The following is a 27,761-nucleotide window of genomic DNA, read 5'->3' on the forward strand; positions in this document are numbered from 1 at the left end:
TATTGCTATTTTACTGCTCCTCTTTAATTACTTGTTACTTTTATTTCTTGTTCTTACTCATATTGTTTTTATTTTTAAGCTGCATTGTTGGTTAAGTAAGTAAACATTTCACTATAAGGTCTACACTATTGTCTTCACTATTGTTCTACAATGTAAAAAAATAGTAACAATAAAGAAAACCCTTGAATGAGTAGGTGTGTTCAAACTTTTGACTGGTCCTGTGTATATATGGCTCTGGTGCATAATGTTCTACTCAGACTCAAATCTTTCATCCCATGTAGAAAGAGACTTGTGTTCTCTGTAAACATCATTTGGCATATGCAGCTATTGATAGGACTCATAATGCACTCCTCACAGCAAGGCTTTCTCTTTGAACTCTGATCCTTGATGGTTGAAGCTCTGCTATGTGTACGATAGCTCTGCTCTGTGTATGATTGCTTTTACCTGCTCTAGCTTATACTCTCCCTGCACTTTCCTGATCACTGGTCAGTAGCACTCGTCTCGCTCACAAAGATTGTACATTTTTGAAGACTGAAATAAATAATACACCAATTTTTCTTGACAGCATGTTCTCTCTGCCTCTGTCATATTGCTTCTCAAATGGCACCCTTTTTCCTTGACCAAAGTAGTCAACTACAGGGAATAGGGTGCCATTTGGAACGGGCCCCACATCTCCAGCACCAATGCACACTGAACACATTGTAACCAATCTCTACAGTGTTTATTGACTTCTACCAGCATCACATGCTGAGTTGTTCTGTTGTGTGCAGGTTTCACAGTGGTGTTTCTCAACCTCTGGCTGTAGACTGGCTCACCCCGCTCTTAACATGCAGTCACGTTAACACTATTGGTCCATTCTCACTTCTCTAAAAGTTTGGCCTCTTGTTGCCAGCATACTTCAGTGGATTCGATTTCTCAGTGATGTCCCAGCTAACAATTCTGGGGAGAGAGAACATTTTTTGTAATGTTGCCCATATGTGATGTGATCACCAGAAAGAATGCAAGAAAATGGAGTCTGGTTTAGCGGTGTGGATTAGATTTCCACTCCCATTGTTTTTAAACATACAGTAAGCATGTCATAGTCAGGAATTGGTGGATGATTGATTGACTGTTGTGTACTTTTTATGTGCTGGCCAATAGCATTTAGTGTTCTTCTTTAAAAGGCTGTGTGCATTTTGTGGGGCTTCATTTCTGCCGAGGCCATGATGGAGGGAGTCGCAGCGCGAGTCGTCCTCCTTGGACTGCTGCTGGCCTGTGTTCCCACGGCACTGACCAGTAAGGTAGGATCATGTACAGGCCACAGCGCACTCCGTCAGGGATGATATTTTGTTTTGTTGATCAGCCTAAATGCAATTGTGACTGTATGTTTTTGTGTGGTTACATAAGTTCAGGTGTGTCTATTGAGCACAGTTTTGGGTGCGCAGAGAGCACAAAATAGAAATATTCAAGATCACCTCAAATGTTATGGGTTAGATTGAGCTGGACTGTGTTAGACTGAGACAAGTGTCATAGAATTGACGTGGAAATGAACACCAGGGACACCTGAAGTCAATATTAAATGAGTCATTCTTTATTATCGACAATCTGGAGAGGTTCCAACAAACTTAATGCACCATAGTACACGTCGGTCGGGAGCTCCACTGAGGCAGTACAGTTAGTTCTCTTATATACTGCTTACCAGTGGTGGAAAAAGTACCCAATTATCATCCTTGAGTAAAAGTAAAGATAACTTAACACTTTCACACGTACCATATTTAGAAAGCTTGTTTAGAATGGCCAGTTTCGAATGACGCAACAATCAGAGTTTGAGCTGGCCACACTTTTTTCAGAAACTATTTACACAAACACAGTCCTTATAAAGTGATGTCCGGAATGTGAGCAGTTTATTTTTGGATGCAATGTTCAGATATTAACTGAAGTACCTAAAGCATAACGCAATCATCCAAACTGGAAAATGTAGGCTACATTTGTCCTAGCCCTCAGTGGATAACTGAGGAAAAATTGACACAACACAAGCGGTCATATTTTCTAACTCTCGGCTGACATAAACTACAATATGAATTAGCTAATAGCAATTACATTTTTATAATTAATCACATCATGGGTGAGCTCACCATTGATGGAAATAATTGTTGGTCCGACAGACGATTAAGTGAAACCCAGAATGCATTATATGTCAACAAACATGGCTCCACACATAGCTGGAATTTCCTTAGCTCATCATAATCAGTACAACCTTCAAAAAAGTATTTTACACACGTACTATGTTCCCATTACAATCTATGCAAGAATCGGAATGCATGATTTATCACCGATACTTGAAGAAAACAGTAAATATATAAATAATTACCACACAAAACATTTTCTGATAGTGATTTATTGATACAAATGGCACGTGCAGGCAGTCATTCACGTAACCTCTCACTCCCACTGAGCCATTCAGTGTTGTGGTTTATGTATGTAGCTAGTGAGCTAAGCTGTAGCATTAGCAATGTCTTTCAAAAGGAGACAACTCACAAATGCGGAAATGCTGGATCTTTAAAATAGTTCTGACAATGAGTCTGCAAGTCAGGAATCAGATTCTGACAGTGACAGTGAGGAGCTGCCCCCCAGTCATTGAGAACCCTGAATCTGAAGACCCCCTTGTCCACTGACAAAGTCCCAGTTCCCTTTGAAGATGCAGGTGGTGATGGAGGCAGACTGACAGTGGATGAAGAACAGGAGTTCTGTGGTAGCTTGAAGGCTGTCTGCCATTTCACACCTCCTGGCCCTGCTGTTTGCTTTGAGTCCCAGTCTGGAGTGCAACACCCCTTGCCATTTCCATCTGAGGCAGGGAGACATAGCAGAGACCAATCGCTATGCTTTGGAGCTACAGGAGAAGAGAGAGCCAGGAGTGGGGGGGGGGGGGGGGGGGGGACAACCACAATTATTGAAATGTATACCTTCCTGGTGCCAGTCCTTCTCATGGGGATAGTAAAGAACTCCATAAGAGAATACTGGAGCACAGATCCTATGTTTGCAAGTCCCTTCTTTGCCAACCTCTTTTCCCAAGACTGCTTCCTAGTTCCGTTGTGATGACTGCATTTCATCAACAATGCTACTGCCATCCTACATGACTCGTTATACAAAATAAGAAGTGTCAACAGCTGGCAGTAAACTGACATGACAAACGAGACATCCATGTCCTCTTCACTGTCCATACATCAACTATCTCGGTCACAGGGAAGGTGGACCACCGGACGGGAGAGAGAAAAAGCAAGCCAGACTGCGTGCTTGACTGTAGCCTCAAAATGGAGGCAGTGGATAAGGCGGACATGATGAACAACGTTGTGGAATGCACTCAGAAAACAACCAAGTGGTATAAGAAAATATATATTTTTAAATTCCAGGGTAGCTTCAAAATACAACAAGCCAATACTTCTCTGACGCAATTAGCATTGTTTTACAGAGCTAATAGAATAATGGCGCTAGCTACCTAAGCATTGAATATAACACCATAAAGGTTATGAAATGAGTAACGTAGCCTCACGTGTCCGCGGTTATAAGGAATATACACATAAATATTATGCTACAGTAGAAACAACATAACACCACATGCAGAAACTATTACAACGTAATAAGGCACTTACTTTGACAGAAATGCACACATTTCCAAAGTTATTATTGGTAACGAAAACAACTATGTTGTGGTTATTCTTATTCTTATTTCTCTTATTATTATTCTCATTATAATAAGAAGTATTGCTATTATCATTATTAGACTTAGTAGGCTAGTAGCCTTGTATAATCTATCCACCATCGAGCTGTGAGAGCACGTCCTGTTATAGCAGTCACTCAGACCCACTTCAATGCATCTCATTCATTAATGTCATCCAACATCATACGAGCCATTCATGCCTTTAAAAACAATAATTTAATTTTGATATTGAAATAACAAAGACAAATAATTCAAGGTGATACACATAGAATTTCTCCTCTATGTGGAAGCTAGGTGAATTGCAACAGCATTAGGCTGCATTGAAACAAATCTCCCACCTCCCCTGTGTACCATTACCTCGTAACATGGCAGAGACTCGCGCTTGAGCCTTTTACTCTCGGTTTTGGTCCACCAGCTTCAAACAGCTGTAAAAACTGTATATGAATTTCTACAATTTACAGTTGGTTTGAGGTTTTTAAGTCATTCAAATTTGTAGCTATTGATATTTTTAAATATTATCCCATGTAACATTGTGTAAATTACTGATGGTCCCTAACTAGCCCCATAGGGATATCCAAAGTCAAATCAAACGTACCACTGGCATTAAAATCAGGAATTGATTATTACTTGGGTGATGCCAGGTGTGGGCAAGTGGGTAGGAAAAGGAAAACTGTGGTATACCCTTAATTCTGTGACATAATTTATTTTCCTAATCATCTCACAAATCTCAGTTTTAGACAAGACTGACTTTATAACCACAATTATCCTATTGACACTTTGTAGTCAATTTTGACACTAGAATCAATGTTTCTGACTCGAAGCCACATAGGCCGTTTTCAACCAGATACATTGTTTTTCTTCAATTCTTTAAATCACGTGTCAAACTCATTCCACAAAGGGCTGAGTCTGCGGGTTTTCGCTCCACCCTCGTACTTGATAGACAAATTAAGGTCAGTAATTAGTGTCGAAATCCTCTCACCTGGTTGGCCAGTCCTCTTCCCGGCACAGTCAGAAGAGGATTGGCCACCCCTCATAGCCTGGTTCCTCTCTCGGTTTCTTCCTAGGTTTTGGCCTTTCTAGGGAGTTTTTCCTAGCCAACGTGCTTCAACACCTGCATTGCTTGCTGTTTGGGGTTTTAGGCTGGATTTCTGTACAGCACTTTGAGATATCAGCTGATGTACGAAGGGCTATATAAATAAATGTGATTTGATTTGATTTGATTGGTCTATGTCTTAATTGAAAGGAAAAAACAAAAACCCGCAGACACTCGACCCTCCGTGGAATGAGTTTGACACCCCTGCTTTAAGTAATTGCTCAAAAGGCCCATGTTTTGAATGCATTTTTCATTCCTAAATAACTGCATCAAGCCTATGCCTGATTAGGAAGACATTAGGATCAGTCATGGGTTAACATTAAATCGTTTACAAGGTTCAGCAAGGCACATCCGCAGGTCAGTCATAGGGTGTATTTTGTTAGGATGTATCGGTCATGCAGATGCCATTGGAATATGGGCTTCTCCTGAGATTGAGATACACTGTCTGTCACGGTCTCGTGGATCACCATTCTCCCTAATGCACTCCAGCCTTTTCTTATCGCAATTTTAAAAATGTCAATCATCAGAAAAATAAGATTCATCACGGCCACAAATTTCTCTGGCCCAGCCAATGATGGAATACACTAGTGGCCACAGCTGCTGCTGAGAGAGAGCAGTAGGTAAAGGTGCACAGACACGCAGGCTTTTTTTCAAGCCCAGCCCGGTATAAGTCTTTTTTTATATATATTTTAGAAAAAGGCTCCATTATCTTCACAAGATGAGCTATTGAAAGGCAATGAAAACAGGGGTGACAATAATTTTGACCCCCTACCTTTTGGAGAAAAAAAGTATTGTTTAACAAAATCTCTTCCTCTGAGCAATTGTTTCAAATATAGTATAGAATCATATAATAAAACACAAACATGTAGCATAAAACATAGCTCAGTATTTCCATTATTTATTTTATATAGTCATTTTTGTCAGTAATTACATACTCCAATGTATGTTTTAGCACCTCTATTTCATTAATGTGTGTGTGTGTGTGTGTGTGTGTGTTTGTGTTTCAGTGTGCAGTCAAGCGAGAAGGTGAAGAAAGAGGCCCTGGATCTTTGTCTGAAGTATGGCTTTGTGACTCCTCTCACCTCCATGGTGGTCACCAAGCCCCAGGGAGAAACCTCACAGGTGGCCCACAAGCCCAAGAAGGGGGCGAACCCCACCATGAGCCACCACCATGGAGTCCCCAGTGAGAAAAACTTCCATCATCATCACACACAATTCACAATTCAATTCTTACAACTGCTCCTGCCTCTCACCCATGTTAAAAAGGAATGGAAAGAGGGAGGAGTAGGAATCAATGACAGATGTATCAAGTGACCATCTTTCCTCTACATCATAGCTGCACTTGTTGAACATCACTTTAGGTGTGGTCAGTGTGTGATAACTTTTGTAATGGCTTAAATATTGATGATGATTATGCCATACCATGGTTGATGGACAATTCTTCTACATATTTAAAAAAAAATAGTTTGATATTTTTTGTCTGTTTGTACTGTCTGACTGTGTGTAGTACCTTGCCTGTTTAAATGCCCTCACTGAATAACTGATTGTCTGCACAGTGTGTGTGTGTCTGTGTGTTTGTCTGTCTGTCAGTTTATTTGTGAAAATGTTCTCTCATGTTTAAGCTTTAAGTGAAATGGAGAACATTGCTGATCCACCTACGATCTACTCAATTCCAACTACAGTTAGAGGTAGAAATACAACCACAACTATGTCGCTCCTAAAAAACATGTGGGTGTGTTTAGAACACGACTCCTGCAAAAAGATAACATAACCATACAGGTGAAACAGATCAGGACATGACACATATTGAGTTAGACACCACTGTCATCACCTTCTGCAATGGACAGGATGCAACATATTTATTATGGAGCCTGAAAATCAATCACGAAACAGACAGGTTCTGAATCACAGACAAACTACAGACCTTCTGATATAAGTCATTTTGTGCTACAGTATTGTTTGTTTCTGTGATTAGATTTCTGCTTCAGCTTATTGTACAGTGCAAGGTGTTTTAATAATAGCCTGGTTAAACCAAGTGATGTGAGACAGTGACTGCAGTGTTCAGTCTGGTTTAGGCCTCAGTAAATACTATACACTCAGTGTATTAAGTTGCTGTCACTGGAATTTCATAATTCCTATTAATTGTACATGAATTAAATCACTCAGTCTATTTTATAAGAATTTGTAAGATTTCTATTTGCATAAAATAGACAGAGACAAGTCTTATCAAAATTAGATAATAGTATTTATTCTCGTAGCGCGCTGCCATGTAACCACGAACAACAGTTTATATACAATCAGATTAATCAGATATAATAAAACAGAGTATAAGTTTCATTAGTTATAGTTCTATTTAAAATGTAGATATTGTTTAGTCATTATTCATAAAATTCCTAACAGTTGCCTATCCACATTTATTATCTTACGTGGTACTTCATTTTTTTTGTTGTTGTTGATTGAATTGATCAATATGAGCCTTATGTCACTTCCTGCAGTGTGTCTCTGATCCTACTGGACAAGGCGATGGACATCATCATAGGGTTAACACCGATCATCATCATGCTCTACAAGGGGAATGGAATCAAGTTCATGTGGCCTGTCCTGAGGCAGCGCCCGACAGGAGACAACATTATGGGGATCATGGGTGAGAGAAACAATATCAGTCACACTTCATATCCCTATGTTGTAGTCATGATATCTTCTTATTTGACTGGAGCTCGTTAAACATAGTTTGCTGCTATTGTATCGGGTTTAAGTCCAGGTATTTCATAGTGACAGTATTTGTACTGTGTGTTACAGCCCATCCACCTGTTGCTTATGAGGAGGTCCAGGGAACAACAATGAAACTGAAGATGAAGGACAAAGAAGTAGACGTCTCCAGGTAAGTACAACGGTCTGTCAGAAAGAAACGTCATTTATAGTGATTAGACTGTTCATAGGTTGTGTATGTTATTAATGTGTATATCTATGAAAGATGTGTATTTAGTCTATTTGAGCTTCTATTTATGAGATTATGATTGATCCATGTGGAATCAGGGCAATTTGTAATATTCTGTACGTGAATCAGTGAAATGTGTCTTGGATGATGTATAGTAATATACATCTTTCTGTGGTTGTTGTGCTGCAACAACAAAGGAAAATTATGTTGGGAGGTTATAGGAACTAACAACAAAGGTTAGTTGAATTTACAAAGCAGGTTAGGTGATTTCGATATGGTTTAGAATAACGGTTTGGCTAAGGGTGGGGCTAACTCCAACAATCAACCTTTGGAATGCTAGACCAACGACTAAAACCAAATAGAAACTTTACAGAAAAGATAATGGACCGATATATTTTTAAATAATAGCCTATTATCTTTGGGAATTTACAATCACCTAAATAAAAGCTAGAAAATTAGGCCCCCATTGATTTTGATATAATGTTTGAGCAAAAGAAAACAATTATGTCAAAATGCGTAAAATTGCAGGACATCAGCTTAAAAATGGCAAAATGTTGTCTCATCTCCATAGCAGAATGTATATGATTGCAAGAAAATGACTTTAAAAGGGCAACAGTGTCTTTCAACATGTGAAAATGTATAGAATTGTTTTCTCTGCTGCCAAGATGACAGTCTCATATCTTCTTGCCCAAGATTTGAGGCGGACAGAATAAAGCGGCACAGATGACCCACCAGGCTTATTGCCATGCCACCTGCCTGTCCCACCACCTAAGCCCCTTTTTGATACAGAGAAACCCTGAATTGTTACCAATAATTTCATAACTATGCAGTACATTTCTTTAAATTGGTCACAAGAAGACATACTCAAATCTACATTCAGTTAAATGTTTTGAGGAAGAGGGTATTATTCATCTAATTTTTACTTATTGTTTGGTCTGTTTGTTTTTCACTGCTCAGGCCTTAATATTTAGTATTTTATTAGGATCCCCAATTAACTGTTGCCAAGGCAGTGGCTATTCTTCCTGGGATCCAAAAAGGAAACAAACAAAAAACAACAAATGAAATACATAATATACATAACACTACATTTACATCACACTTTAGTCATTTGCCAGACGCTCCCATTACATAATACAATACCTCAGGGTGGGTCGAGACTCAAAAGACATCTCTGTTAGTTGGTCACGAAGCATAACAGTTTGGGAACCCCAGTGCTACTGTAGACGGTCGCGGATTAGGCTCGTTTTGTATTTTGTTGTTTTTTCGGTGTCAATTAAATAAAAGTAAAATGTACGCCTACCACGCTGCACCCTGGTCCAATCCATCTCTAAATGATTTTGACAGAAGATCCCACCACCAAAGGACCAAGCAGGCTGTCCAGGAGGAGCAGGGATCCTGGGCTCGTGAGAAAAGGGAGTGGAGGACATCATGGACATGGGAGGAGGTTATGGCAGGGGACAATACCCTGCCATGGAAGCAGGCGGAGGCAGCGAAGGAGGATCAACGACGGCGGTCCTGAGCCCCCTGCGAGGGTTCCCGGTCCGGAGCCCCCGGCGACAATCTACGGTCCGGAGTCCCCGGGGACGATCCACGGTCCGGACTCAGGGTTCGCAACCATAACGCAAGCACGAGAGGCAGCCCCAGAAAGTATTTTTTGGGGGCACACGAGGTGGTTGGCGGAGCCAGGATTCAGACCAGAGCCGACTCCCCGCACTCGCTTTAAGGAGCGTGTGACCGTTCAGGCACCATGTTATGCGGTGATGCACACTGTGTCTCCAGTGCGCATTCACAGCCTGGTGCGCTCGGTGCCAGCTCCCCGCACTTGCCGTGCGAAAATAAGCATCCAGCCAGGACGGGTTATGCCAGCTCTACGCTCCAGACCTCCAGTGCGCCTCCACGGCCTAGTATATCCTGCTCCGGCCATACATACTGTGTCTTCAGTGCTCCTTCACAGCCCAGTGCGTCCTGTGCCAGCGCCCCGCACTTGCCGGGTTAAAGTGAGCATCCAGCCAGGACGGGTTGTGCCAGCTCTACGCTCCAGACATCCAGTGATGATCCATGGCCCGAAGCCTCCAGTGGTGATCCATGGCCCGAAGCCTCCAGTGATGATCCATGGCACGAAGCCTCCAGTGATGATCCATGGCACGAAGCCTCCAGTGATGATCCATGTCCCGAAGCCTCCAGTGATGATCCATGGCCCGAAGCCTCCAGTGATGATCCATGGCCCGGAGCCTGCAGTGATGATCCATGGCCCTTAGCCTCCAGTGAAGATCCATGGCCCTAAGCCTCCAGTGACGATCGGCGGTCCGGAGCCTCCCGCGACGGTCGGCGGTCCGGAGCCTCCAGCGACGGTCGGCGGTCCGGAGCATCCAGCGAAGGTCGGCGGTCCTGAGCCCCCTGCGAGGGTTCCCAGTCCAGAGCCCCAGGCGACGATCTACGGTCCGGAGTCCCCGGGGACGATTCACGGTCCGGAGCAGCCGGCGATGATCCACGGTCCAGAGCAGCCGGCGACAATCCACGGTCCGGTTCCATGGAAGTGCGGAGTGGGGTCTACGTCCCGAACCGGAGCTGCCACCTTTGGGGTGGGGGGAGGGGGGTATGTCTTGCCCTGACCTTAGAGAGCCTTTTTATTTCTCTAATTGGTTAGATCAGGGTGTGATTTGGGTGGGCATTCTAGTTTTTCTATTTCTTTGTTGGCCTGGTATGGTTCCCAATCAGAGGCAGCTGTATGTCGTTGTCTCTGATTGGAGATCATACTTAGGCAGCCCTTTTCCACCTTTAGTTGTGGGATCTTGTTTGTGTGTAGTTGCTTTCTGCACTGCTTAGCTTTACATTCGTTTTTGTATTTAGCTTTTTTTTCCGGTGTCATTTAAATAAAAGTAAAATGTACACCTACCACGCTACACCTTGGTCCAATCCATCTCTAAACGATCGTCACAGTCAAAGGTACTACATATATTTGTGTGATTCACTTATGAATGTTGTATTTAGGGAAAGAAACTGGTTGGTTTGATTTAGGTTGCCAATTCAGAATGTTGGTCCCTTAGTCCAGAAGCTTGTACAAAGCAATAGCTAGACAATATTTCTCAACACTTACCACAACCTGCATGAACATACACTATGAAGCTTGCGGGTAAAAGGTGAAGAGTCAGACCTTAGAATTCTCTGGGTGATAACTATTGTTACTTGTCATTAACATTATGCAATAAACCGTGGATGTTTCAGAATTTAGCTGGGAGTGGTCTGAGTGGGAAAACAGAAAACTAGAGGTTTGGAACTCTCTTTCTTATTAGTGTATTAACTAATTTACCATCTGGTCACCAGGCAGGCCAAAATTCAATCAGACCTAAACAGGCTGAAATTCCAGGCAGTGTTTCAAACAGCTCTTATACCAAAAGGCATTATCATTTTCACAATTTCACAGTATTATAAAACCTCTTATTGTGGACACTACATGCTACAGTAGCCAGTATTTCATGTCATTCTTACAACAGCATTATAGTGATACACTATATATACAAACATACGTGGATACCCCTTCAAATGAGTGGGTTCTGATATTTCAGCCACAGTCATTGCTGACAGGTGCATAAAATCGAGCACACAGCCATGCACTCTCCATTGACAAACATTGGCAGTGGAATGGCCTTACTGAAGGCCATTTCACATGGCACTGTCATAGGATGCCACCTTTCCAACAGGTCAGGCACTGCTAGAGCTGCCCCGGTCAACTGTAAGTGCTGTTATTGTGTAGTGTAAACGTCTAGGAGCAACAACGTCTCAGACGCGAAGTAGTAGGCCACACAAGCTCACAGAACGGGACCGCCGAGTGCTGAAAAGCGTGAAAAATCATATGTCCTCGGTTGCAACACTCCTCTGGAAGTGTTGCAACTGCCTCTGGAAGCACATCAGCACAAGAACTGTTTGTTGGGAGCTTCATGAAATGGATTTCCTTTGCTGAGCAGCCGCACACAGGCCTAAGATCACCATGTGTAATGCCAAGCGTTGGCTGGAGTGGTGTAAAGCTCAGCCGCCATTGGACTCTGGAGTAGTGGAAACGCGTTCTCTGGTTAGATGAATCATGCTTCACCGTCTGGTAGTCCACCGGAGGAATTTGGGTTTGGCGGATGCAAGGCAAATGCTACCTGCCCAAATGCATAGTGCTAATTGTAAAGTTTGGTGGAGGAATGTTTTTCATGGTTCAGGCTACATCCCTTAGTTCTAGTGAAGGGAAATCTGAACTCGACAGCATACAATTACATTCTTGACAATTCTGTGCTCCCAACATTGAGGCAACAGTTTGGGGAAGGTGTCACAATCGTTGGAAGCATACTCGGACCAACGTGCAGCGTGATGTGGGTTCCACATCTGTTTAATTTAAAGTAAGTGAACCACACAATAAAGAATAAACTAAACGTAACGACAATGGAGTGCTAACATGCAACTACACATGAATAATATCCCATAAACACAGGTGGGAAAACCAGCTACTTAAATATGATCCCCAATTAGTGACAACGATTACCAGTTGCCTCTAATTGGAATCATACAAATCTCCAACATAGAAAATAAACTAGAAGAACACATTGAAATAAAAAAAACTAGATCACCCCCTATGGTGTTGTAGGTCAGGGCGTGACAGAAGGCCCTTTCCTCTTTCAGCATGACAATGCCCCATGCACAAAGCGAGGTCCATACAGAAATGGTTTGTTGAGATCGGTGTCCAATAACTTGACTGGCCTGCACGGAGTCTTGACCTAACCCTTACCGTAACCTTAACTCTAGCCCTAACTATAGCCCTAACCCTAACAGTAACCTTATCAAGCAGTTGCTTAACAACCAATAGTCAGTTGCTTATCAACAGTTTATTGATTATATGACCATCTGTAGAGCATCTACAGGTGGAAAATCCAAATAAAGTGTGACCGCACGTCCTCTTATAGCTCCTCCCACCAGCTTCCTCAGATCATAAGTCACACAGCAACTCCTGTAGTGCTGTGGGTTGATGAGAGAGAAGGGGCTTTATCTTCTAACTGCCCAGTTTGGCTGCTGTTCTTCAGGTGTTCTGAGATTCCTAACAAGAACAGCCTAATGCTTAAAAATCTATACTTCTTTGAATTAGTTTTTGTTTTGTGTGACGCAATAATTTCAATTTCACTATAGTACAATAATATCTATCAAAATAGTTCAGGAATCACATGAACCAAACAATCCAAGTGAAAGCTCTAAAGCCTGTGATTGTGAGTCTGTCACTACTACACTGAACAAAAATATAACGCAACATGCAACAATTTCTAAGATTTTACTGAGTTACAGTTCATATAAGGAAATCAGACAATTTAAACGAATTTAGTAGGAGCTAATCTACAGATTTCACGTGACTGGGAATACAGATATGCATATGTTGGTCACAAATACCTTTAAAAAAAGTTTGGGGCGTGGATCAGAAACCAGTCAGTATCTGGCGTGACTACCATTTGCCCCATGCAGCGCGACACATCTCCTTCGCATAGAGTTGATTAGGCTGTTGATTGTGGCCTGTGGAATGTTGGCGGGAACTGGAACACGCTGTCGTACATGTCGATCCATAGCATCCCAAACATGCGTAATATGTGACATGTCTATATCTGGTGAGTAGGCAAGCCATGGAAGAACTGGGACATTTTCAGTTTCAAAGAATCGTGTCTAGAGCCTTGCTACATGGGGCCGTGTGGCAGGTAGCAGCAAGCGGCAGGTAGCCTAGTGGTTAGAGAATTGGGCCAGTAATCAAATGGTTGCTGGATTGAATCCCCAAGCTGACAAGGTAAAAATCTGTCGTTCTGCCTCTGAGCAAGGCAAGGCACTGTTCAACACAAAATGTGAGATTTTTTTTTTCTTGCTTAGGGAAAATGTCTGGATCTTTTATTTCAGCTCATGAAACATCAGACCAACACTTTACATATTGCGTTTATATTTCTGTTCAGTATACATAGCCAGTTGACAATTCTTGGAAATGACTGATTTGCTTGTTATGGTTTGTATCCCAATCGTTACTGTACAGTAGTTCAATCAATTCAGTTTGAGACTTGGGTTCTTTGTGAACAGCATTTGGCCTGTGCAGCTATTGACAGGACTCATCATGCGCTACACACAGCAAGGGTTTCTCTTTGTGACAGTTGCAGTAGTGGTGTTTCTCAACCTCTGGTCCGTAGACTTGCTGACCCCTCTCTAACTCCATAAATGAGAAGGGTTACGGGAAGTCAGGATAATCTATTGACTGACTGTTGTGTACTCTATGCTTGCTGGTCAATAGCATCCTGTGTTCTTTAAAAGTCTGTTTGTGTTTTGTGGAGCTTCATTTCTGACAAGATGATGATGGAGGGAGTCGCAGTGTGAGTCGGCCTCATTGGCCTGCTGCTGGACTGTGTTACCACTGCACCACCAATAAGGCAGGGTCACAGCGGGAGGGCACTGGTCAGGGATTATATTTTGCTTTGCTTTGTTGATCAGCCTGCATTCGATTGGGACTGTGTTTTTTTGTGTGGTTACATCAGTTCAGATGTGTCTTTTGGCATAGATGTTGCTTTCCGGTTTTGTGATGAAACTTGGTTGAATTTATTTTGCAAATGTGTGACTGTTGTCTTCTTGTTTCTCAACCTTATACTGTATATCACGGTGGCAAATTAACTAATTGGTTATAGAGCAAACAACTTAAAGAGCAAACAACGTAATTGTCACAACACATAGGTGCTAATATTTTTTTCTTCAGGCTTGGCTTCTCCAGTAATTTTACCCACGCACCGATACTGCAAATAAGGAAGCATTAGATGGGTTAACCTATTAAACAATCAAACAAAGATCTGCTAACCTATTAATATCACAAACAGAACTGGAGTTATAACCAGTTTTAGGAGGACATGTCATTTTTGTAATGGTTTTCCCCCACTGCCCATTCTTCTCCTGACAGTATGGCCTGCTCCGCTCCTTCTTCTGTCAGTTGAAGGTGTAGTGCCCAGCTGATAATCATCCCGATAATTGTCTCGAAACTGAACAGAAACTATACAGAAACTAATTTCACACATATAACAACATATTACATTTATTAAGTAAAGTGTGATGTGGAGAATGGGTGAGTTGATGAGCGAGGGGAAGCGAACAATGCATAACTATGTAATCACCAATAGAAGAGTGGACCATTCCATCATATTGATCCATTCTAATTATAATCTTAAAATGGTTTGTACCCTATATCAGTCTACTGAATCAAAGGAGTCTTATCAGTCTACTGTGGCCTACTTGGGGTAGGCTATACAGTGAGATTGTGTGTAATTGTACATGCTGAACTGCTTTCAATATCTGGGAAAATATCCACATTGGCCAGCAGGTGAGCAAGTGTCAGAGAATGTGATGATGGGGTTTGTGGAACCTTACGTTGGCACGTTGTCACTGTCATTGGCAAACAATTTGCTTGCAAAGAAAACAAGTGTGGCTGGACCCATGTCGTTAGAAAAATAAGTTGTTACCATGTTCCAACACATGCTTTCTGTTTCATAGTTGTAAAAAATGTATTTAATTACTTATTTTACATATAGTCTACAGTAACATACACTAATGGAAATGCTATTGAGTTATTTGAAATAAAATACAAATCTTATTCTAATGTTATCCAAGGTCTTCGTAAACAGACCCAAATGATTATTTTTGCGATAGCATATATGAAATATATTAATTACACTGTTAGAAATTTGCAGTCAGAATGACTGCTCATTAGCTTGAAGGGGGGTCCATCTAGTGTTCTGTTAGACAGGTAACTCTTTATCCACAATATAGCAGGAGGTGTTAAGCCATAACACATACGTTTTTCCAGCAGCAGACTATGATCAAAAATGTCAAAGACCGCACTGAAGTGTTTTTATCATTAATTTCTCTCAGCCAATCATCAGTCATTAGTGTAGTAGTGTTGTGCTTGTTGATTGCCCGTGCCTTTAAGCATCTGTTGTAATTTTGTTTACTGTAAAATAGCATTCTATCTGGTCAAACACAATTTTTTCCCAAAGTTTACTAAGGGTTGTTAACAGGCTGATTGGTTGGCTATTTGAGCCAGTAAAAGGGGCTTTACTATTCTTGTGTTGCAGAATGACTTTTGCTTCCCACCAGCCGTGGGGGGACACACTTTCCTGTATGCTTAGATTGAAGATGTGGCAATATCATCCACTATTATCCTCAGTAATTTTCCATATAAATTGTCAGACCCAGGTGAGTTGTCATTGTTGGTAGACAAGTAAAATCCATCGTTATCAAAGCCATGCTTAGTAGATTAAAAGAGCAAGAACAAGTATTTTATTTATTTTTATATAACCTTTATTTAACTAGGCAAGTCAGTTAAGAACAAATTCTTATTTACAATGACAACCTACCCCGGCCAAACCCGGACGACACTGGGACAATTGTGCGCCGCACTATGGGACTCCCAATCACGGCCGGTTGTGATACAGCCTGGATTCGAACCAGGGTGTCTGTAGTAACGCCTCAAGCACTGAGATGCAGTGCCTTAGACCGCTGCGTCACTCGGGAGCATCAACATTATGTTCAAATAAGTTACAAACAATGTGAAAAAACACAAAATAGCACAATTGGCTAGGAGAAGTTAAAATGGCAGCCATCCCCTCCGGCGCTATTCTTCATTCCTTCAAGACAGTGGTGTGTATTCATGGATGCCAAGGGAAGCCAGGCTTCCCCAAACATTTACCAAGAAAAAAACAGAGAAACAAAACCTACAAATTCATTTATCTTTTGTCTCTCTGTATTTTATACATTTCCTTCAGTTCGCAAGAGGTTGAATGTATCCAACCAGAAAAAGCATCTGAGTGAATGAAACAACACCCCCTGTCTCAGTATGTGTAATGTATCTATCTGATGCTGTCTGGTCAAAAAGAGTATGACATTGTTGCCGCCTGTAGCATTGAATGCAAGGCAAGCCAGCAAGCATTTGGCCTCCCTTGAAAAAACATCTATTAAATAATAACCAATCAGCATGGGGCTATACTAAGTAGGCTCAGCTGTGAATCGTCCTGGCGCACCAAAAAAAGTGATTTGGCTTCAGAACAATCACATCACATCAAAAGCCAAACGTCATTGACAGAAAAAAAATACTTTCATTATTGCATCTCATTGTGTCGTTGCCCTCTGGGGGCTAGCTAGCTAGCTAAAATCAGCCCTTTCCTAAATAGGGATTTGGAGTTATCGTTTTACTTCATTCTCCATACTGGCCAATTATTATAAAGCCGATTCTGATCCAACCATAAAATTCATACACTGTGTCCCTGGCCTGAGAGGATGGAAGTTCAACATGTAGATATACATATATAGTATGATAATGTTAACTAGCTGGCCTGGCGCATTGTTGCCCATGAAAGGAAGTTAGGCTAGCGAGCAAACATTTTAGCCAGGTAGCCTAGGACAACAAAAACTAAAAGCATGTACTGTATAACATTCATAGACCGTTTAGGCAACATGAAAGAAGGGATGATAGGGTGAGTAAACAGTTTTTTTCTACTTGCATGCATGCAAGCACACACACACCACAAACACAGAAATCAGTTCCATGGACAGCCACATCACATTTAGCTTACGTTGATTGGACTAAATTGCTTTCGGTATATTTTAATTGTCACTGTATTAGACTAAGCAAAGGTGATTTAGATGATGTTGAAATGTTGAAGTTGAAATGTTGCTGGAATAGGGGAGGTAGGTTCTGTTTTCTTTGCGACTTGGGGTAACTCTCCCTGGTTCTAAATCAATAGTTGGTTAGTAGTCTGAAAATGTCGGAAACATTACCTTGCCTAACCATGCTGTAGGTCATGTAACTGTTTGTTATATAAAATACGTTTTGTGAACTTCACCTGGACAAATGTTGCTCTCTGGTTTTGTTATGAAACAAATGTGTGGTTGAATTTATTCTGCCAGTTTGTCATCTTATTGTCCCGGCCTTAAGCCTATATATCACTGTGTCAAGGCGTATAAACCAGGGGCGCAACTTTGGTTTTAGAAGTGTATGTGTGTGTGTGGGGGGGGGGCATAATGTTTTTTTTTTAAATAATCCAGTCGGATAAACACTACAAACAGTCTACCCAACCGCTCGGAGGCTTCCTTCCGCATGGTCCTAAAGCACACCGTTGCCTAGTTTTGTATCACATTCCAATTATAAAACTGGGGGGGACAAAAAGGCAATTTCAGAATGTGAAATTGTCCCAGTGAAAGTTGCACCCCTGATATGAATTAACGGGTTATAGAGCAAACAATGTAATTGTCACAACACGTAGGTTATAATATGGCTTTTCCTTTCAGGCTCGGCTTTCCCAGTGATTTTACCCACGCTCCTGCTTCAAGACTGAGTTGAGTTGAGGATTTTGTTGTAGTCTGAGGTGCGCATCAGAGTGGACTTGTTCTATTTTACAGGCATGGCAGTTTTTTCAGTGTAACTATGGCATCATTTCCTTCTCACAATTTGAGGGTGCAGGGGGGAATGGCCAGAATGCAGATAATGCAATAATGTTGAGTGCGCGTGGAGAGAGTTGAGAGTTCAGATTAAACATCTTGAGAGCACAGAGGATCATGTTGAGGCACTGAAAGAGAGTTAAGAGCTCAGACAAAAATGTTGCATGCCCAGAAAGTGGAATTGAGCACATGGTATACTTTCCTGTGCTGTTTTGAAATGCACCTGTGCTTGCGGTATATGATCTCTGTGTGCTCGCAAATCTACAATGACATGTTACTCAAATATGATTGGCAGCCTTATTGACCAATCATAGCACTGCTTTTTGCTACAATACCATGGATTGGCTAGCTAAATGGAAGGTGGGACCCATACAACCTGATGTTTGCATCCCCAGGTAGCTAGCCAGTAGCCACATTGCAGCAAGGTGCTTCTTCTTTTAGGTTAGAAAGCTACCTAGCTAATTCAGCCTAATGCTATTTCAATGTCTTTTTGATGATCTCATTTAAGTAAATATTTTCCAGTGGATATATGTAATGTGAGACTCAGTAATTAAACCCTTTTCTGATGTGATTTGATTTAATCTCATCAATGATCTAATGTTGCCCATATAACTACTATCACAAAAAGTGTCATTTAAAGTTTGCCACAAGCCACCTGGGAGACACACCAAACATGTGGAAGAAGGTGCTCTGGTCAGATGAAACCAAAATTGAACTTTTTGGCAACAATGCAAAACGTTATGTTTGGCGTAAAAGCAACACAGCTGAACACACCATCCCCACTGTCAAACATGGTGGTGGCCTGCTTCTCTTCAGCAGGGACAGGGAAGATGGTTAAAATTGATGGGAAGATGGATGGAGCTACATACAGGACCATTCTGGAAGAAAACCTGATGGAGTCTGCAAAAGACCTGAGACTGGGACGGAGATTTGTCTTCCAACAAGACAATGATCCAAAACATAAAGCAAAATCTACAATGGAATGGTTCAAAAATAAACATATCCAGGTGTTAGAATGGCCAAGTCAAAGTCCAGACCTGAATCCAATCGAGAATCTGTGGAAAGAACTGAAAACTGCTGTTCACAAATGCTCTCCATCCAACCTCACTGAGCTCGAGCTGTTTTGCAAGGAGGAATGGGAAAACATTTCAGTCTCTCGATGTGCAAAACTGATAGAGACATACCCCAAGCGACTTACAGCTGTAATCGCAGCAAAAGGTGGCGCTACAAAGTATTAACTTAAGGGGGCTGAATAATTTTGCACGCCCAATTTTTCAGTTTTTGATTTGTTAAAAAAGTTTGAAATATCCAATAAATGTCATTCCACTTCATGATTGTGTCCCACTTGTTGTTGATTCTTCACAAAAAAATACAGTTTTATATCTTTATGTTTGCCTGAAATGTGGCAAAAGGTCGCAAAGTTCAAGGGGGCCAAATACTTTCGCAAGGCACTGTAGATGTGCTGACTGAACTTGCAACCACAACACTTCAATAACACTTGACATAAAATCTTCTTTAAGCATTACAGAGATATGGCTCTGAATATATACAGCAACCCCTCCCCCCAAAAACATTTCTGTGTCTTCTACAGATGTTATATCCTTGTATTGCTACTGCTGTATCATCAAATAAATTATGTAAGTGAGTTTCAGAAATGGCTAATATATGTTATCTGATTGTAGAAAGTTATTGATTTCATGAACCTTATTTAAAAGGCTACATACACTGCTCAAAATAATAAAGGGAACACTAAAATAACACATCCTAGATCTGAATGAATGAAATATTCTCATTAAATACTTTTTTCTTTACATAGTTGAATGTGCTGACAACAAAATCACACAAAAATTATCAATGGAAATCAAATGTATCAACCCATGGAGGTCTGGATTTGGAGTCACACTCAAAATTAAAGTGGAAAACCACACTACAGGCTGATCCAACCTTGATGCAATGTCCTTAAAACAAGTCAAAATGAGGCTCAGTAGTGTGTGTGGCCTCCACGTGCCTGTATGACCTCCCTACAACGCCTGGGCATGCTCCTGATGAGGTGTCGGATGGTCTCCTGAGGGATCTCCTCCCAGACTAAAGCATCCGCCAACTCCTGGACAGTCTGTGGTGCAACGTGGTGTTGGTGGATGGAGCGAGACATGATGTCCCAGATGTGCTCAATTGGATTCAGGTCTGGGGAACGGGCGGGCCAGTCCATAGCATCAATGCCTTCCTCTTGCAGGAACTGCTGACACACTCCAGCCACATGAGGTCTAGCATTGTCTTGCATTAGGAGGAACCCAGGGCCAACCGCACCAGCATATGGTCTCACAAGGGGTCTGAGGATCTCATCTCGGTACCTAATGGCAGTCAGGCTACCTCTGGCGAGCACATGGAGGGCTGTGCGGCCCCAAAGAAATGCCACCCCACACCATGACTGACCCATCGCCAAACCGGTCATGCTGGAGGATGTTGCAGGCAGCAGAACGTTCTCCACGGCGTCTCCAGACTCTGTCACGCCTGACACATGTGCTCAGTGTGAACCTGCTTTCATCTGTGAAGAGCACAGGGCGCCAGTGGCGAATTTGCCAATCTTGGTGTTCTCTGGCAAATGCCAAACGTCCTGCATGGTGTTGGGATGTAAGCACATCCCCGACCTGTGGACGTCGGGCCCTCATATCACCCTCATTGAGTCATGAGGTCATTTTGCAGGGCTCTGGCAGTGCTCCTCCTGCTCCTCCTTGCACAAAGGCGGAGGTAGCGGTCCTGCTGCTGGGTTGTTGCCCTCCTACGGCCTCCTCCACCACTCCTTTATTGGGGGTGTCTTGCTAATTGCCTCTAGTTTCCACCTGTTGTCTATTCCATTTGCAAAACAGCATGTGACATTTATTGTCAATCAGTGTTGCTTCCTAAGTGGACAGTTTCATTTCACAGAAATGCGATTGACTTGGAGTTACATTGTGTTGTTTAAGTGTTCCCTTTATTTTTTTGAGCAGTGTATATTGATATAGGCTATTTTCAGCCCTTTCATGGTTAGCTTATCAGAGATAGACATGATACTGAAAAGAGCAAACAAAGCAAGATAAAAAAAATATATACATACAGCAGTCCATTAATTAATCAATTGGTTTGTGTGTGTGTGCTGCACGGTTGAAGTTATGAATCCATAGGCTTGGCTCTCTCATCCCTTCCAGGCTTCTGGGAGGGAGGGTGGACAATGAGCTTGTCATAGTGGATGTAAGCAATGTCCCCACGTGCTTTGGCAGCTTTCATGGCTAGGATCAGTTCGTTCCTTTTCTGGCGCACAACTTCAGGAGGGTCCTCATTGAGGAAGATATACGTTCCTCTCAAGTTCTTGGCTCTTTCCAGAACAGCTACCATGTCCTTGAACCTCAGGAACTTGGCCACTATTGGCCTGGGTTCTCCAGTCCTGTGGGCACGCTCCACCTTAGTCTTCCTGTGGTCCAGAGATCCTTTCCCTCACTTTCCCTCACTCCCTCAGACTCCATCCAGGTCTCATGTGGAGATTCTGCAAATCCCTCCACAACCATGTTGTTCCGTCTTGATTGTCCCTCTGGATTTATTGTTGGACTGCAGAGTGAAGGAAAAGCAACAAACAAGTATTTGCAGAAATAAATGCTTGCACACACTTTTTCAGTTCTGCCCACAAATGTTCGATGGGATTGAGGTCAGGGCTTTGTGATGGCCACTCCAATACCTTGACTTTGTTGTCCTTAAGCCATTTTGCCACAACTTTGGAAGTGTGCTTGGGGTCATTGTCCATTTTCCTGACTGATGTCTTGAGATGTTGCTTCAATATATCCACATAATTTTCCTCCCTCATGATACCATCTATTTTGTAAAGTGCAGCAGTCCCTCCTGCAGCAAAGCACCCCCACAACATGATCATGATGCTGCCATCCCCGTGCTTCACGGATGGGATGGTGTTCTTTGGCTTGCAAGCCTCCAAATATAACAATGGTCATTATGGCCAAACAGTTCTATTTTTATTTCATCAGACCTGAGGACATTTCTCCAACAATTACAATCTTTGTCCCCATGTGCAGTTGCAAACCGTAGTCTGGCTTTTGTATGGCAGTTTTGGAGCAGTGGCCTCTTCCTTGCTGAGCAGCCTTTCAGGTTATGTCGATATAGGACTTGTTTTACTGTGGATATAGATACCTTTGTACCTGTTTCCTCCAGCATCATCACAAGGTCCTTTGCTGTTGTTCTGGGATTGATTTGCACTTTTCGCACCAAAGTATGTTCATCTCTAGGAGACAGAACGCGTCTCCTTCCTGAGCGGTATGACGGCTGCGTGGTCCCATGGTGTTTATACTTGCATACTGTTGTTTGTACAGATGAACGTGGTACCTTCAGGCATTTGGAAATTGCTCCCACGGATGAACCAGACTTGTGGATGTCTACAATTTTTTTTCTGAGGTCTTGACTGATTTCTTTAGATATTTCCATGATGTCAAGCAAAGAGGCACTGAGTTTGAAGTTAGGTCTTGAAATACATTCTTGAAATACATCCACAGGTACACCTCCAATTGACTCAGATGATGTCAATTAGCCTATCAGAAGCTTCTAAAGCCATGATATCATTTTCTGGAATTTTCCAAGCTCTTTAAAGGCACAGTCAACTTAGTGTATGTAAACGTCTGACCCACTGGAATTGTGATACAGTGAATTTTAAGGGAAATAATCTGTCTGTAAACAATTGTTGGAAAAATTGCTTCTCTCATGCACAAAGTAGATGTCCTAACTGACTTGCCAAAACTATAGTTTGTTAACATGAAATTTGTGGAGTGGTTGAAAAACGAGTTTTAATGACTCCAACCTAAGGGTATGTCAACTTCTGACTTCGACTGTAAGTGGAAACAGAATGCGCCTGAGCTAAATTTCGAGTCTCATAGCAAAGGGTATGAATACTTATGTAATGAAGCTATTTCAGTTTTTTAAGTTTAATACATTTGTAAAAATGTAAATAAAAAAAAAAGATTTTCACTCTGTAATTATGGGGTATTGTGTGTAGATTGATGAGGGAAAAACGTATTTAATCCATTTTAGAATAAGGCTGTAACGTAACAGCGTGGAAAAAGTCAAGGGGTCTGAATACTTTCCGAATGCTCTGAATAGACATTGGTGAACATCTAGACATGACAATGTATATAAGAAAGAGAAAGAGAAATACGTCATACAGTTAAACATTTTTTTTATCGTGGCCCGGTTTCCCAAAAGTAATTTAAAGTTCATCATTAGAGCCTTCGTAGCAACATCGTTAAATTTCTGAGCTGTTTTTCAAAATCATTGTCATTAATTTTGCACTTAAAAATGCTTGTAAGCCAACGCCTGCCTCAGACCACTTAAATAACAGCTAAGTATGTAGTTAGATGCCAATCTCTCGAGTGACACAGTGGTCTAAGGCACCGCATCTCAGTGCTAGAGGCGTCACTACAGACCCTGGTTCGATCCTGGGCTGTATCACAACCGGCTGTGATCGGGAGTTCCATAGGGTGGCGCATAATTGGCCCAGCGTTGTCCAGATTAGTGGAGGGTTTGACCGGCATTGTAAAATTAGAATTTGTTCTTATCTGACTTGCCTAGTTAAATAAAGGAGAAAAAAAATCTAACTTCAAATACAGTTTTATTTAATACTATTCTTTAACTTGTATTTTTGGATGAGATGGAGATGTGAATCCAACATATACATTTTAAACTTGTAGACTCCCTTTAAAATCATCCAATGCTTGTCTATTTTTTGTTGAATCCTGGGATAAATTTAAACAATAGCTGTTGATGACTTCTGTTACAACCTGGCTCAAGATTGTAACAAACAATGGGAAACCACACATTGAGTAAAGGAATAACAATATTAATTTATTCCATAAATAAAGAAAACACTCAAAACAATAATCAGTTGAGGCATGAAGGTCAGTAAGTTAGCTGCCAAAGCCACAACTAAACAACCAAAGTTATGCATTGAGAGAGGAATATCTTTATAAATGGGGAAACAGTGGCTTTATGCCACAGCTGAGCTTTCACAGGTGTGCCCCATCAGCACTGACGACCCCTCCCAGCTCCGCCCACCAATCTCCTGCAGGAAGTAAGCACAGAAAAACCCAGTAGAGGGAGCAGGGAGGGGCCGTCACACTTCCAAAATGCTATATAGGCCCACAAAGCTTCATTGCCCATTTGCTCTCTTGAAACTACCATTTGGAATGACTTCTCAACAATTGTTCTCACAATAGCACATTGGTTATGGTCAGTGACAAATATCAAGCCTAAGCAGGGCTTCTCTAAAACTGTGGATGGGAGACCAAAGGGATAGCTGTAGATAGATCAGCTCTACAGTATGAGGAGTGGCCCAGTCTTCTGGTGGATATTATGTTGAAGATCTGACTTTGTGCCAAAAGGTATACATTCAACATATTTTATACAAGGTTTGTCTATGTTGAAATGTGGTTACCATGATGACATAATCAGGAGGTTGAAATTTTACCCTTAAAACAACAGTTCACGTTGAAGACTTTTTTTCAAATCCGATGTATTTTCTATGTAGATTCCATGTCACAATATTTTGCCAAATTATTTTGAAACAGCATTGATTTACCAGTGGGATGTTCTCTCTGCCTCAGTTGTATTGCTTATCTAATCCAAGGTTACACCCCAAATTTGCACCCTATTGCCTAAAGTAGTGCATTACCTTACCAAAAGCAATATATAGAAAATAGGGTGCCATTTGAGACGGGCCCCACATCTCCAGCACCAATGCACACTGAACACATTATAACTGATCTCTGCAGTGTTTATTGACTTCTACCAGCAACACATGCTGAGTTGTTCTGTTGTGTGCAGGTTTCACAGTGGAGTTTCTCAACCTTTAGTCTGTGGACTGGCTTACCCCTATCTAACCCCATAAATGAGAAGGGTTACGGGAGAAGGGTTAGGGTTACCCATCCCCTCATCTAAAGTCAGGTTAAAACTATTGATCACTTTTCTAAAAGTTTGAACTCTTGTTACCATCTTACTTATTTAATATTAATACCCTATGGGACATAAGGCTACAATGAGCTCCTTCCACTGCTCTTTGTCCTAGGTCATGTGTTGTGCCTCACCCAAAAAAGGTTCATCTTGGCCAACTCATTCGTCACAGTACTGCACCAGGTAGTTTTAGACCTACCAGGGTTTCTTTCCCAGGTGTCTACCTTGGGGATATCTTTGGCATGCGATCCTGCACCTCATCTTTCCTGTAGAGTTTGTGGTAGGTGATTTTATGTAGCCAGAAATTGCAGCAAATTATTCTAAGGCATCCATGATGGAATGTTTGAACCTTTGACAACATTCCAGCATTCAGACCCGTACAACAGAATGGACGTCACATTGCTGTTGTGAAGGTGGACCTTTGTCCAGGCTGTACTATTTGGACTTTCAGATGGTACAGAGTTGGGAGAAGGCACTCTGAGCTTTTCCCAATCTTGCTTTGATTCTTTTTGAGCCCTGCTGTACTTGCTGATGAGGCTGCCCAGGTATGTGAAGTCATCCACAAACTCAAATGGATCTAAATTCACACAACCGAGACTGTCACTGTCACAGCTGACTCTCTCCCCTCTTTTATCATCCTCCTAAACCTATCTGCTGCTTTCGACATCAGATCCTCCTCTCCTTAGGGCTGGGCGTCGCAGAGATGCGTGTCACCCAGGTGGTGACACACATCTCTGCGTGCCTGGCAGATATCTCTGTTTGGATGTCTGCCTAGCACCTCAACCTCAACAAGACAGATCTGCTCTTCCTCTCTGCTCAAAGACAACTCCATCAAGGTTGACAACTCCACTGTGTCGCCCTCCCAGAGTGCAAAGAACCTTGGCGTGACCCTGGACAACACCCTGTTGTTCTCTGCAAACAAAGGCAGTAACTCGCTCCTGTAGGTTCATGCTCGACAACATCCGGAGAGTACGACCCTAACTCACACAGGAAGTGGCGCTGGTCCTAATCCAGTCCAGGCACTTGTCCTATCCTGTCTGGACTACTGCAATTCAATGTTGGCTGGGTTCCCTGCTTGTGCCATGAAATCCCTGCAACTTATCCAGAAAGCTGTATCCCGCCTGGTTTTCAACCTATCCAAGTTCTGCCTTGTCACCTCACTCCTCCGCACACTCCACTGGCTTCCAGTCAAACTTCGCATCCACTACAAGACCATGGTGCTTGCCTACGGAGCAGCGAGAGGAACTGCCCCTCACTACCTTCAGGCTATGCTCAAACCCTACACTCCAAACCAAGCACTAATTCTGCCACCTCTGGTCTCTTGGCCCTCCCACCCCCATGGGAGTGCAGCTCCCGCTCAGTCTTCTCTGGCCTGGCACCCCAATGGTGGAACCAACTTCCCCTGAAGCTAGGACATACAGTAAGAGTCCCTGCCGATCTTCTGAAAGCATCTGAAACCTTTCCTCTTCAAAGAGAACATCTCAAGTAATCCCCCTCCTCACCTCACCCCCCCTTAAAAAATGAATAGTAATGAAATTTTCCTTAAACACAATTGCACTTGAAACCCCTCCGCCCCTCTCCCAACACACACACTTTGAAGCGCGGACTTTGCTGATAGCTACTTTATTGAGGAAAAGTGTACTTACTATGCCTGTGACATGTGGTTTTCCTACCTAGCTATCTTAAGGTGAATGTATTAACTGTCACTGGATAAGAGCGTCTTCTAAATTATTTTTTTTTAAATGTGAATGTGAACAACTGGTGCTGGGGTGGTGGTGTTGATCTACATCACCTGAGTTAAGACCAGTCTGCCTAGCAAAGTTAAGACTGTTGTTTTTTTCTCCCTGTAGGTTGGAGTGGTTGGTGGAGAGAACAGCGATGTCATCTTCCAAGTCTTCCAGCTGGGTAAACAGGGCCCACTGGATGCCTCTGGGTTTATGGGATGTGGTTTGGGTTATGATTCAGTGGTAAGGAGGAAGAGGATAGGAGAGATGATGCACCTTTTGTCTCAATGCAGAGATGGTATTACCTATGAAGACCCCGCATTCAAAGTGTTCATATAATTGTCCTATGATTGAACTCTTAAAAATAAATATGCTGTCTAGAACCTAAGAGGGTTCTTGATAAGGGAATTATATGCTTAAAGGTAATGATGAAAATATTCCACCCTGAAACCATATAATTGTATGACATTTATAAGAATCATAAATCTTTAATCTGATGGTGTGTAGTTTTAGTCAGAATTAGAACAATGACCTTTCGCTCCTTTTTAGTATGTAAGCAGGGTGCAAGTGTGAAACAAATGATAAGAGGCGCTATCGACAGACAAGTTGTACTACTGTGTTCCTTACAGGACATTCTGCCTCCACCCGTGGAGAGGAGAAACTGTTAGGCTTGCAGAAGATTATGAAACATGTTGCAGATTAAAGAAACAATGTATCTGTGTAGTGGATAAACACAGACTCTCTGAGCATGGCGTAGTTTAAGATTTGAACTTGTTTGTGTGTGTTATAAAGACTGTTTGCATTTTTTACTTTAGAACGTTCTCGTGAATAAACAGTACTAACCTTTTGCATAAA

At 42.0% G+C, this 27,761-nt stretch overlaps 1 protein-coding gene across 1 annotated transcript; it reads left to right on the plus strand.

The window, feature by feature from the left end:
- The first annotated feature begins 990 nt into the window (after positions 1 to 990).
- LOC110528434 (uncharacterized) lies at positions 991 to 27,761 on the plus strand. The gene is made up of 5 exons (XM_021610493.3): positions 991 to 1,280; positions 5,798 to 5,973; positions 7,286 to 7,434; positions 7,590 to 7,671; positions 27,033 to 27,761. The coding sequence occupies exons 1-5, from the start codon at positions 1,203 to 1,205 to the stop codon at positions 27,151 to 27,153; spliced, it is 606 nt and encodes a 201-aa protein (XP_021466168.2). The 5' UTR covers positions 991 to 1,202; the 3' UTR covers positions 27,154 to 27,761.

The sequence above is a fragment of the Oncorhynchus mykiss genome, chromosome 7 (assembly GCF_057628025.1).
Source record: "Oncorhynchus mykiss isolate SJ-2025 chromosome 7, ASM5762802v1, whole genome shotgun sequence".
Lineage (NCBI taxonomy): Eukaryota > Metazoa > Chordata > Actinopteri > Salmoniformes > Salmonidae > Oncorhynchus > Oncorhynchus mykiss.

Coding starts and splice junctions, on each gene's coding strand:
- LOC110528434 (XM_021610493.3), top strand. CDS start 1,203: ATGATGGAGGGAGTCGCAGCGCGAGTCGTCCTCCTTGGACTGCTGCTG. Junction 5,974..7,285: donor CCACCACCATGGAGTCCCCA/GTGAGAAAAACT, acceptor CACTTCCTGCAG/TGTGTCTCTGATCCTACTGG. Junction 7,435..7,589: donor CAACATTATGGGGATCATGG/GTGAGAGAAACA, acceptor TGTGTGTTACAG/CCCATCCACCTGTTGCTTAT.